At 39.6% G+C, this 12,501-nt stretch overlaps 1 protein-coding gene across 1 annotated transcript in view; it reads left to right on the top strand.

Moving 5' to 3' along the window:
• The window catches only part of RPRD2 (regulation of nuclear pre-mRNA domain containing 2), a 139,674-nt gene that overhangs the window by 68,716 nt on the left and 58,457 nt on the right, over nucleotides 1-12,501 (top strand). The window contains exon 2 of the mRNA XM_007950945.2: nucleotides 11,305-11,434. Coding sequence (XP_007949136.1) covers nucleotides 11,305-11,434 — 130 coding nt within the window. The remainder of the gene's footprint in view (nucleotides 1-11,304; nucleotides 11,435-12,501) is intronic.

Genomic DNA, 12,501 nt, shown 5'->3' with positions numbered 1-12,501 from the left:
GAATTCTTTGTGTATCTTTGATATAAGTTCTTTATCGAATATGCATTCTTCAAATATTTTGCTTGTTTTCATTCTCTTAACAAGTGTTATCTCACAGAGTAGAAGTTTTTAAATTTAAAGAAGCCCAGCTTTCCGTTTTTTCTTTCATGGTTCTGCTTTTGATACTGATAAAGTCATCACCAGAGGGGCTTCCCAGCCCACAGAGCAAGGCAGCTAAAATGGGTGTACTGACCCAAAGAGAGAGAGAGAGCCGAGAATCTTCAGGCCAAGGCTTACTGGCAGTGTGGGGTACATCTGGGCACTTACTAGTGGAGCTAAAGAGCTTTGTAACACTTGCCTGAGAAGGGCAGAGGCCAGGCTGGCCCAAGAGACCCAAGGGGCTTAGAGCTGAGGGAGAGGCCTGCCTGTTGTCCAGCAGAATGTCCTGTCCTCTTGATATCTCTAGTTGTTATTTAGCTTATTATTATTATTATTTAAAAAATTTTCCAACACTAGAACTTTTTTTTTTTTTTTCTAAAATACCTTTATATGTAGAAGCTTTTCATGGCTTCTTGTTGGACAAAGAATAGGATTAAATGTTTTAATCCCACCAGTGTGTCATCTTTGTGTATTCTCCCATTGCTCTTCCATACATACCTTCCTAGTTAGATTGACGTAAGTAGTGATTAAGAGCTTTAAGTCTGACGCTAAAGTGCTTAGATTTGAATCCTACCACTACTCGATAGTTGGACAACTCATTTCATTTCATCTGTTAAATGAGAATAACAGTACCAACCTCATAAGGTTCTTAAGGGGCTGTCAATATTTACAGCATCTTTAGAATAATGTCTAGCACATTAAAAGTGCTATCATATATAACCATTTGTTAAATAAATAAAAAATTCCACCCTAAGTTTCTCCCTTCTCAAAAATAAGACAGTCATTTCATCTTCCTTCTCAGCATCTTTTCCCATAACTTGTTTTCTCTGGATTACTTTCCCCTTTCTTTTGTGCCAGTGTATATTATTTATTTATTTTAACTTTTTATTGTGATTTGAGTGAAAGTTTACACAGCAATTTTGTTTTCCAATCAACAGTTCATGCACATTTTGTTTCCTGACATTGATTGCAATCCCCACAGTGGAACAGCTCTCTTACCACTTACACTTACTCCCTGTGTTTATCTTTTCCCTGTGTCTTCCTTTCCTATGCCTTCCTGTCCTCTGAGTTTTCTCCCTGCACAAATGCTGACCTTCTGAGTTCCCACGGGTGATTGTTCTAGGGAGTGAACCTGCATGGTGTAATTGTTCACTTTGTAGGCCTGTCTGTTGTTTGGGTGGAGTAAAGCCATGAGAATGAGTTCAGTTCCAGGCCTCAGTGGTGGCTAGGACCTTTAGTCTTGGGGCTTTCACCAGTCTCTGTCAGACCAGTAAGCCTGGTCTTTTTTTTTTTTATGGTTTTGAATTTGTTCCACGTTTTTCTCCCACTCTGTGTAGGATCTCCAATTTTGATCCCTTTCCAGGTGGTTGTTAGTGGTAGCCAGGGATCATCTAGTTCTTCTGAGGTTCCCATGGTCCAGTAGTCCCTTGGATTGTTTCTCTGCACATTTGATTTTCTTCACTCTACTCTGCTTTAGATGAGGAGAGGCCAATAGTTGCATCTTAGATGGCCACTCACAAAAATTGAAGACCTCAGACCCTATTCAGCAAAGTAGGATGTACAACAGTGTTCTTGTGTAGTATATTATGACAGTTGAGTTTGATGATCCATGTGTCCATGATTCCAAGCCTGTGGGCCCAGCAATTTCTCTCCCTCTTCTTTATTGGCTGTGGCCAAGAAGTTATCATACTTTTGCCCCCTGTTCTATTTATAGGGACATTCTTATAGCACATACAAATATGAATAGAGAAATATCATCTTCCAAGCTTATATGTGGTCATGAGTGAATTCCCTTTTGTGTAGCCATGCTTGATCATTTAAGCTTTGTACTTATATATACAAGTGTAAACTGATGTTTGTTGTTACTGATACTGCAATATTGTGCGTGTAAAATTATTTACCTTTGTTTCTGAACCTCTTGTGCACCTCTCCATGTCTTTCTTTTCCTTAGTGTTATTGTGCTGGTCACTCATTTTCGGTATATTGCCTTTCCCTTCACCCAAATCTTACCTGTTTAGCAATTTTCCCTCTCTCACTTTCCAATCCCTAAACCAAAAAACCCAAACTCAACTGCTATTGAGTTGGATCCAACTTATAGCAACCACTCCCAACCTGCCTTCTGAGGAGTGGCTGGTGGGTTTGAACCGCCAGCCTTTTGGTTAGGAGTCAGATGCCTTAGGCACTATGCCACCAGAGCTCCTAATCCCTAGTAACCAACAAAGAAAGTTTCCTTCCATGTGTAGGCTTTTCCTTGACTTTTTACAATGGTGGATTCACAGTATTTGTCCTTCTGTGATTGACTTATTTCACTCAGCATTATTTCCTCCAAGTTTATCCACGTTATGAGGTGCTTTGTGGATTCTTCATTATTCTTTTATGTTGCATAATATTCCACTCTGTGTAGCAACCGTAATTTGGTTATCTATTCATCTGCTAATGGGCACTTAGGTTGTTTCCATCTCTTTGCTGTTGTGACTAGTGCTGTGATGAATATGGGTGTGCGTATATCTAGTCATACCCCATCTCTCACTTGTTTAGGATATATACCTACTAGTGAGATTGTATAATAGTATATTATAACTGTGGCTTTATAATCGTTTTCAGAAGAGGACGTGGAACAAGGGATATATCATTGCTGATGTCAGATGGATCTTGGCTCAAAGTAAAGAATACGAGAAAGATGTTTACTTGTGTTTGATTGACTATCCAAAAGTATTTGATTGTGTGGATCATAATAAATTATGGATAACATCGAGGAGAATGTGAATTCCAGAACACTTAATTGTACTCATGAGGAACCTGACATAGACCAGGAGGCTGTCGTTCAAACAGAACAAGGACACTGCATGGTTTAAAATCAAGAAGGGAGTGTGTCAGGGTTGTATCCTTCTACCACACTTATTCAATCTGTATACTGAGCAAATAATCCGAGAAGCTGGACTATATGAAAAAGAATGTGGCATCAGGATTGGAGGAAGGCTCATTAACAACCTGCAATACACTGACGACACAACTTTGCTTGCTGAAAGTGAAGATGACTTGAAACACTTACTGATGATGATTGAAGAGTACGGTATGCAGTATGGGTTACATCTCAATATAAAGAAAACAAAAATCCTCACAACTGGACCCGTAAGCAGCATCACGATGAATGGAGAAAAGATTAAAGTTGTCAAAGACTTCACATTGCTTGGTTCTACAATTGACGCCAGCGGAGGGCAGCTGTTAGAACATCAAACGACTTATAGCACTGGGCAAGTTGGCTGCAAAGGACCTCTTTCAAGTACTGAGGAGCAAAGATGTCTCCTTGAGGACTAAGGTGCGCCTGACACAAGCCATGATATTTTCAGTCACCTCATATGCATGTGAGAGCTGGACAGTGAATAAGGAAGACCGAAGAAGAATTGATGCTTTTGAGATGTGGTGCTGGAGAAGAATGCTGAAAGTACCATGGACTGCTAAAAGAACTAACAAATCTGCCCTGGAGGAAGTGCAGCTGGAGTGCTCCTTGGAAGCGAGAATGACCAGACTTCGTCTCACCTACTTCAGTCATGTTATCAGAAGACACCATTCCCTGGAGAAGGATGTCATGCTTGGTAAGATGGAGGGTCGACGAAGGAGGGGAAGGCCCTCAACTAGATAGATTGACACAGTGGCTGTCGGAATCAGCTGAAGTATAACAGGGATTGTGGAGCTGGCGCAGGACCGGGTGGTGTTTTGTTCTGCTGTGCATTGGGTCACTGTGAGTCAGAGATGACTCAACGGCGCCTAACAACAACAACAACAACAACAACAACAGTGAGATTGATGGAACAACAACAGTGAGATTACTGGATCAAATGGCATTTCTATTTCTAACTTTTTAAGGAAGTGCCATATTGTTTTCCACTGTTGTACCATTTTACAGTCCCACCAGCAGTGTATGAGAGTACCACTATCTCCACACCTTTGCTAGCATTTGTTGTTTTCTGTCTTAATGAACTTTGCGATTATTGTTGGGGTTAGATGATATCTCACTGTTATTTCGATTTACATCTCTCTAATGGCTAATGATGGCAAACATTTCCTCATGTGTTTGTTGGCTATGTGAATATTTTTTGTGAAGTGTCTATTCATGTCCTTTGGCCATTTTTTAATTGGGTTGTTAATCTTTTTGATGTTGAAGTATTAAAGTTTTCTATAAATTTTAGATATGAGTCTTTTGTTGGGTATGTCTTTGCTAAATATTTTTTCCAATCTCTAGATTCTCTTTTTACTGTTTTGGAGAAGTCTTTTGATGCACATTAGAATTTAATTTTTAGAAAACTCCCAGTCATCTAGTTTATCTTCTGCTGTTTGTGTATTTTTTAAATTATATTTGATAGTCTGTTTATGCCATAAATTGTTGTTGTTGTTCTGTGCCATTGAGTCAGCCCTGACTCATAACGACCCCTCCTTGAGTTTCGGAGGAGGTATCACAATGGAAGTAGATTGCCCAACCTTCCTTCCAAGGAATGGCTGGTGGGTTTTAATCACTAGCCTTCTGGTTAGCAGTCAAGTGCCTTAGGCACTATGCTACCAGAGCTCCTATGCCATAAATTAGGATCCCTAAATTTGCTCCTATTTTTTCTTTGATGAATTTTATAGTTTTAGGTTTCACCTTTAGGTTTTAGATCTATCTTGAGTTAGTTTTTGTGTGTGATGTGAGCTTGTTTCATTTCTCTGCAAATGTATATCCAGTTTTGCCAGCACATTTTAATGGGTTTTAGCCCTTTCTCAAAGATCAGCTATCCACAGGTGGATGGATCTATTTCTGAGTTCTTGATTTTCTTCCACTGGTCTGTGTGTCTTTCATATGTGTCATATGGCTGTTTTGACTACTATGGCTGTATAATAGTTTTCAAGACTGGAGAGCGTGAGACCTCCTGCTTTATTCTTCTTCAGTTGTTGTTGTTATGTGCTGTCGAGTCGGTCCCAACTCATAGTGACCCTGCTTTGGGTTTCCAAGGCGGTACCACTACAGAAGTAGATTGCCCAACCTTCCTTCCAAGGAGTGGCTGGTAGGTTTGAACTGCCAGCCTTCTGGTTAGCAGTCAAGTGCCTTGGGTACTACGCTACCAAAACTCCTTCTTCTTCAGTAGTGCTTTGCTTATCTTTCCTTTCCATATAAAATTAGTGATTGGTTTTTCCATGTCCTTAAAGAATGTTGATGGAATTTGGATTGGGATTACTTTGAATTTGTAGATTGCTTTGAGTTGTATTGACATTTTCACACGTGAAATCTGCCTGTCTATGAGCATGGCATATTCTTCCATTTATGTAGGTCTCTTATGTTCTTTGTATAGGTCTTTTGTGTCCCTGGTAAGATTTATTCCTAAGTATTTTATCTTCTTGGTAATTGTAAATGATAATGTATTCCTTTTCAGAGATATCTTTGTTGATGTACAGGAATCCGACTGATTTTTGTATGTTGATTCTATATCCTGCCACTTTGCTGAATTTTTAAATTAGTTTGAGTGGTTTTCTTGCTGAGTCTCTTGGCTTTTCTAAGTATAGGATCATATCCTCCACAAACAGAAATAGTTTTACTTCTTTGACTATTTGGATCACTTTAATTTATCTTTCTTGGCTAATTTCTCTTCCAGGGCTTCCAATACAAGTAGTGATAGAGGGCATCCTTTTCTTGTTCCCATTCAGAAGGGAAATGCTTTCATTCTCTCTGAGAATATTGTTGGCTGTTGATTTTGCATAATGTCCTTTATTATATTGAAGAATTTCTTTTCTGTTCCTATTTTGTTGAGATACTTGATCAAGAATGGGTATTGGATTTTATCAGATGCCTGTTCTTCATTGACTGATAACATACGGTTCTTTTCCTTTGTTTTATTTATGTGATGGATTATATTGATTGTTTTTCTAATGTTGAGCCATCCTTGCATACCAAGGATGCAAGGATGAATACCACTTGGTCATGGGATATTACTTTTTGATACAGTGTTGCATTGTATTGGCTAGGCTTTTGTTGAAGTTTTTGTGTCTATATTCATGAGGGGTATTGGTCTGTAATTTTCCTTTTTAGTGGTATCTTGCCCAGTTTTGGTATCAGGAGTATGCTTGTTCATTAAATGAATTTGGGAGTATTCCATCCTTTTTATGTTCTGGAATAGTTTGAGTAAGATGGGTGTCAGCTCTTCTCTGAATGTTTGATAAGTTCTCCAGTAAAGCTGTCTGAATCAGGACTTTCTTGTTGATAGTTTTTTTTTTTTTTTAATGAGCTGTTCAATTTCTTCTTTTGTTTTGGATCTTTTCACCTTTTCTATATCAGTCTGTGCTAATTAGATAAGTAGTGTGTTTGTAAAAATCTGTCCATTTCTTGTAGGTTTTCAGTTTTGTTGGAATATAGTTCTTCACAGTGTCCTGGTATTATCCATTTTGTTTTGATTGGTTCTGTCCATTTTGTTTTGGTTGGTATCTCTTGCAGATAACATTGATGAGTCTTTTTTTTTTTTAATCCATTCTGCAGCCCTTTTCTCTTGATTGGTGCATTTAATCCATTTATATTCAGCATAATTACTGATAAGTATGAAGATATTGCTGCTATTTAAAAATTTTTTTTGTGGTGTTGCTGATTTCTTTCTTTTATATGATTTTCTGTGCTGAACTCATTTAAGAATTTTTAAAAATATTTTACTTTTTTGCTATTGTTTTAGTATTAGCCTAAACAATTGTGCTTTTACTCCTTTGTATTTTCATGAGGTTTATTTATTTTCTTTGACGTTACTCCTTGATTTATTATTTTCTTCCCAAATTTAAAGAGTCTGTGCTATCTCACAATCTTCTTCCTTTCCTCTCAGTTTGGAAGTTCTGTAACTGCACTGTTTATTGCCTCTTTTTACTTTGTTGTTGTCCTTATTTACCAACTGATGTCCTTGGTTTCATGTTTAGTCTTGTAAGTTTATTTTACTTTAGATTCTTCTATATCTGGGTTGGTTTTTGGATTACATTATCACGTATGTTAATCACAGGTTGTTTTCTGTTGTTGGTTCTGTGTCCAAAAGACTCCCTTTAGCATCTTTTGTAAGGTTGGTCTGGTTTTAAAGAAATTCCCTTGTTTTCTGTCTATCAGGAAATGTCCTACTTTCACCATCATATTTGAGGGAAAATTTTCCTGGATATATAATTCTTGGGAGTTCTGGTGGCGTAGTGCCTAAGGCATCTGACTGCTAACCAGAAGGCTGGTGGTTCAAACCCATCAGCCACTCCCCTGAAGGAAGGTTGGGCAGTCTGCTTCTGTAGTGATATCACCTCAGACACCCAGGGAGGAGGGGTCCTATGCGTCAGACCTGACTCAACAGCAGCAGATATATAATTCTTTGTTGCTCCTTTTTTTCTTTCAGTTTTATACATGTCACCCTATCACCTTCTTGCCTGCATAGTTTCTGCCAAGAAATCAAAGCTAGTCTTATTGGTTGCCTTTTGTTAGGTAATTTTTTGTTTTTCCTGTGCCACTTTCCATATTCTTTCTTTGTCTTTGGTATTGGAAAATTTGATTATGATATGTCTTAGTGATTTTCTTTTGGAGTCAGTCCTGTTTGGAGTTTGTTGAACTTCTTGAATGCATTTCTTCTCATCTTTAATTTTATTAGGGAAATTTTCTGACAACAAATCTTTTCAATTTTGTCTGTGGTTTTATTTGTTTTTTCCTGTTCTGAAAATCCAACACATGTAAGTTATTCTTGATGGGGTCCCACATAAATCTTAAACTTTCTTCTGCTTTATTGTTGTTTTTTTTTCTGATTGTTCTTGTAACAAAGTTGTTTTGAGAGATATATCTTCAGTCTCGCTAATTCTGTCTTCAACTGATTCACGTCCACTCCTTTGCCCTTGCAATGTGTTGTCTATTTCTGAAATCTTAGTATTAATCTTCTGGGTTTCTGTTTGCTATTTTTGTATGGTTTTTATTTTTTCATTTATTTTGTCAGTTTACTGTATTGTTTCCTAAATTATTCTAGAGTTTTGTCAGTGTTTCCCATTCTCTCAACCCATTGAAAACACCTAAATTTAATTCTCTAATTCCTTATCAGGTAGTTACAGTGCCACTTCTTCAGGGAGATTTTCTAGCTCTGTATTTTTGTCCCTTGTTTGTACTATTTTATCTTGCTTCTTTGTGTGGACTGGATTTTGTCACCTGTCTCTGAGACATTGTGATGTCTTTGTATTTTTATTTAATTGATGATTGTGTGTTGGTGTTATTCATTCAGGGTTTTCCCCCTCCCCCACCTCTATTTTGTTTTGTTATATCTGAGTTGAATGCACTAGTGCGCTATTTTGGTTTGGCACCACTTAGGACTCACCACCTGTCTTCTGGTGGGTATGATAGAGTATGAGAATGGGTGCACACATCTTTGTTAGCTGTTTGTGTAGAGCAGCTGAGGGTAGATTGGGCTGGTACTGGCTGTCATCTGTTGTTATCACTTGGTGCAGAAGCAGGTGGTGGCACTCACCCAGTGGGTGTGGCTGCAGAAATATTGGATGTAGTCGGGTAGTGTCAGCAAAGTTGCTGACACCTGCCCAGGTGGGACCAAAAAATAAGGCAGGCACTAAAAAGTAATAAAATCAGGAGGACAAAAAGCAAAATAGCATAAACAAGCAATACCTAAAACCAGACTCACTGCTGTCAAGTCGAATTCGACTCATGGTGACCCTTCCTTGGGTTTCTGAGGTGGTATCACTGCGGAAGTCGATTGCCCAATCATCTTTCCAAGGAGTGGCTGGTGGGTTTGAACCACCAGCCTTCTGGTTAGTCAAGTGCCTTAGGCAATATGCTACCAAAGCTCTTAAACGAGCAATAGCAACCATGCACAGAGAAGATAATTAATGAAAAGATTAAGGAATGTAAAAGACATGTAGAAGGAAAAAGAAACATAAAATGTACATTCTACAAATGTAGAAGGAAAAAGAGCAAAAGAAAAAATCTGGGAAGGGGAAAAAAGGAAAGAGCAAAAGGAAAAGAATAGTAAAGAGAAAATAAAATAGTAAAAAGAAGTACAAAAAGGAGAACAAGTGATGGGAAAAACAGGGGAAAAGAAGAAAGAAAAAGAAGGGACCAAGGAAAATGGGAGGCGGGAGGACAAGAACCTGGGAAGGAGAAGAATAGAAAACCCAAAAAGAAGGAAGGGAGTTTAAAAAGGAGAGTGGGAAAAAAAAAATAGAGAAAAGAAATCTGGGATGTAGGCAGTGTACTAGGGTGATTTCTGCTGGCCAACCAGGAGAACAGCAGAGCACCTGCTTCCAAAAGTGGCTGGGAGTAGTAGTGTGTCTCATCTTGGAACTAGTTCCTGCATATCCAGAAGCAGCTGGGCACAGGGGCCCTGATCGCAAACAAGTTCCTGCTGGCCCAGAAGATGTCTTGGGTTAAGGTGCCTGGACCCAGAAAAGTTCCTGTCAGGCCAAATAGCAGGTGGGAGCAAGGTGCTTCGGTTCAGAAAGAGTTCCTGCTGGCCCACAAATTAGTTGGGGTCTGGGTGTCTGGCCAGAAAAGAATTCTTGATTTCATATATGGCAACTGAGTGCAGGGCTCTTGCTCCCAGAAAATGCTCCTGCCATCCCAAAGGGTGGCTGGGAGCAGGGCAGCTGCTCCTGGAACTACATCTCATTCCCTCTGGTAGCAACTGGGAGTAGGGTATGTGATCCCAGACAGGGCCTCCACTGTCTCAGAAGATGTCTGGGGGTTGGGTGCCTGGAACCAGAAAATGTTGCTGCTGTCCAAAAAATGCTCAGTTTCAGAGGGAGCTCCCGTCAGCTTCAAAAATCAGCTGTGGGCAGGATGTCCAGTTCCAGAAAAAATTTCCATTGTCCCAGAAGTCAGCCGGGTCCAGGCTCCTTCCTGCCAGGAAAAGAGCCTCCTGTCCCCAATCACCTGGTTACAGGGTACCTGGTCCCAAAAAAAGCCCTCACTTACCCAAAAGGTTTCTGGGAGCAGGACTGTAGTCTCAGAACCAGCTCCCTGCTGCCCAGAATGCAGCAGGTGTCTGGACTAGGATACAGTTCCAGCCAGGGTTTTGGGATGGCAACACCTCCATTCACTGGTGGGAGGGCATTGGGTATAAGAGGATAGCATACCTTTCTGTCGCTAGCCACCAGTGTGGTTGACCATGCAGTCTTTGGCAAGCAGAGCCGATTATCAGGTTGATGTCCCTGTCGAAATGTCAATTGCAATGTTCAAGATGGCTGCACAGTCAGGCCAGACAATAGTTCACAACTCCAGTTGTCTCCTTATTCATTGTTTTCATTCACTTTCTTCTGCTAGTCACTATTTAATGCACTTTATCTTTCCTTTTGAAGCTCAGAGTTTCAGGTTTATTTTCTGTATCTGTTTCAATTAGTTTCTTGTTTCTTTGTTGTAGAGGGTCTTTATAGCTAACCCAAGCCTATGAAAAAGCTTTACCAAGTTGTGATCAAAGTACTTATTTACCAAGACCCTCCTCTGTGATGAGACACCATCAAGTAGTGATGAAAGTAGCAGTAGAGCCTCCCTTCTAGTAGTTGGGGGACTTAGGTGGTGCTGATAGTGTCTGGATTGGTTGATGAGAAGTGTTTACCCATTGTTATGATGATGTTGATTTTTGTACAGTTAAGGTTAAGTAATTTGCCCGAGGTCAAATTCTGATTGGATTCCAAAGGTCATGGAGTTTGTTCAACTCAATTTTTGTCTTCCCAAATACTTTGTTGTTGTTGTTGTTATGTGCCATCGAGTCGGCCCCGACTCATAGCGACCCCTCCTTGGGTTTCCGAGGCAGTATCACTACAGAAGTAGGATTGCCCAACCTTTCTTCCGAGGAGTGGCTCAAATACTAGGGAGAGCAAAAGAATTTTTTTTTTTTTTTTTTTAAATTTCAGATTCTCTAGAGTAAATGGGTACTTAGTACCAAACATCTATACAGTGAAATTGAGCCTCTACTTGAGAAGTATTTTGAGCAGAAAGAAACCTAACCTGTAGCTGTCAGAGTTTTTAAGCACTACATTCAGTAAATTAATCCATTAGTTAATTTGTGTGTTCATCTACCTATCCACCCTTTTGTCCATGTAGTAGCAGTTAAACAGTTTGAGAACACGGTATTTGTAATAAGTTGAACTAAGTGTAAATTAACTCATTTGGTTTTATTTATTGTCTTTTATCACCTCTAGCTGCCTATCCCCACCGTTTGAATCTCTTTTATCTTGCCAACGATGTCATACAGAATTGTAAAAGGAAAAATGCCATCATATTCCGTGAATCGTTTGCTGACGTACTTCCTGAAGCAGCTGCTCTAGTGAAGTAAGTAAATTCTTATTGGTCTTTGGGATCTATGTTTAGAGAATTTAGAATTTAATTTCCATTTTTACCCATTACTAAAAACTAATGGTTACATCTACTTGAAGATCCAAGAATATTTTGCCCTGCTTGAATAATTTCTTTTAGAAGGACCAGCACAAGGCTGGTCTCTGTGAGGTGAAGATTAAAGATGTCACAAATGTCCAACTTTTCCAAACTGCTATACCACTCCATCGTCTCTGATACCAAATATTCTTTCCCTCAGCACTCTCCCTGTCTCATTTTAGGATTCCATAATTCTCTATACTGTCTACACAGAACTCACGAACCACCAAAGAAATGGTTTACACATTTGTGGAGGCTTGCAAGTCCCAAATCTGTGGGTTAGGCATTAGTCTGGAGGATTCTCTTCACTCAACATTGTTGTAGGGGTGACTGACCCAAATTGGCAGTTCACACCACAGGCTGCTGTCTCACAAGGCTGTGGAAGCTGGTGAATCAGGTCAGACAGTAGGAACCAGAGGTCAGATGATATGAAACAGATGCAGAATACAGAACAAGAGAGAGAACTTTTCCAGAGTATTTATATATATTGGATGCAGACCATACCCTCAAGGAAACTAAGGGTGGTGACTTGAGTTATACCCTCTAGTGACACAGTGACTCAGATATCACACCAAAACCAGACTCACTGCCGTCGAGTCAGATCTGAATCATAGCGAACCCTCCTGGGGTTTTCGAGGCAGTATCACTACGGAGGTAGATTGCCCAATCTTCCTTCCAAGGAGTGGCTGGTGAGTTTAAACCACCAGCGTTTTGGTTAGTAGTCAAATGCCTTAGGCACTATGCCACCAGAGCTCTTGACTCAAGATACATACATACCACCCTAATCCTGCCTCGTAACTTAACAGACAACTCCAAAATGGTACCATAGCCATTGTTGTTAGGTGCTGTTGAGTTAGTTCAGACTCATAATGACCCTTTGTACAGTAGGATGGAACACTGCCTAGTCCTGCACCATTTTCACAGTCATTGTTATGCTTGAGCCCATTGTTACAACCACTGTGTCA

The sequence above is a fragment of the Orycteropus afer genome, unplaced genomic scaffold (genome assembly GCF_000298275.1).
Source record: "Orycteropus afer afer isolate SDZICR_OR568_19922 unplaced genomic scaffold, OryAfe1.0 scaffold00290, whole genome shotgun sequence".
NCBI lineage: Eukaryota > Metazoa > Chordata > Mammalia > Tubulidentata > Orycteropodidae > Orycteropus > Orycteropus afer.
Note: the sequence above shows the minus strand (reverse complement) of the source record. Positions and strands in the feature narration are given on the sequence as shown.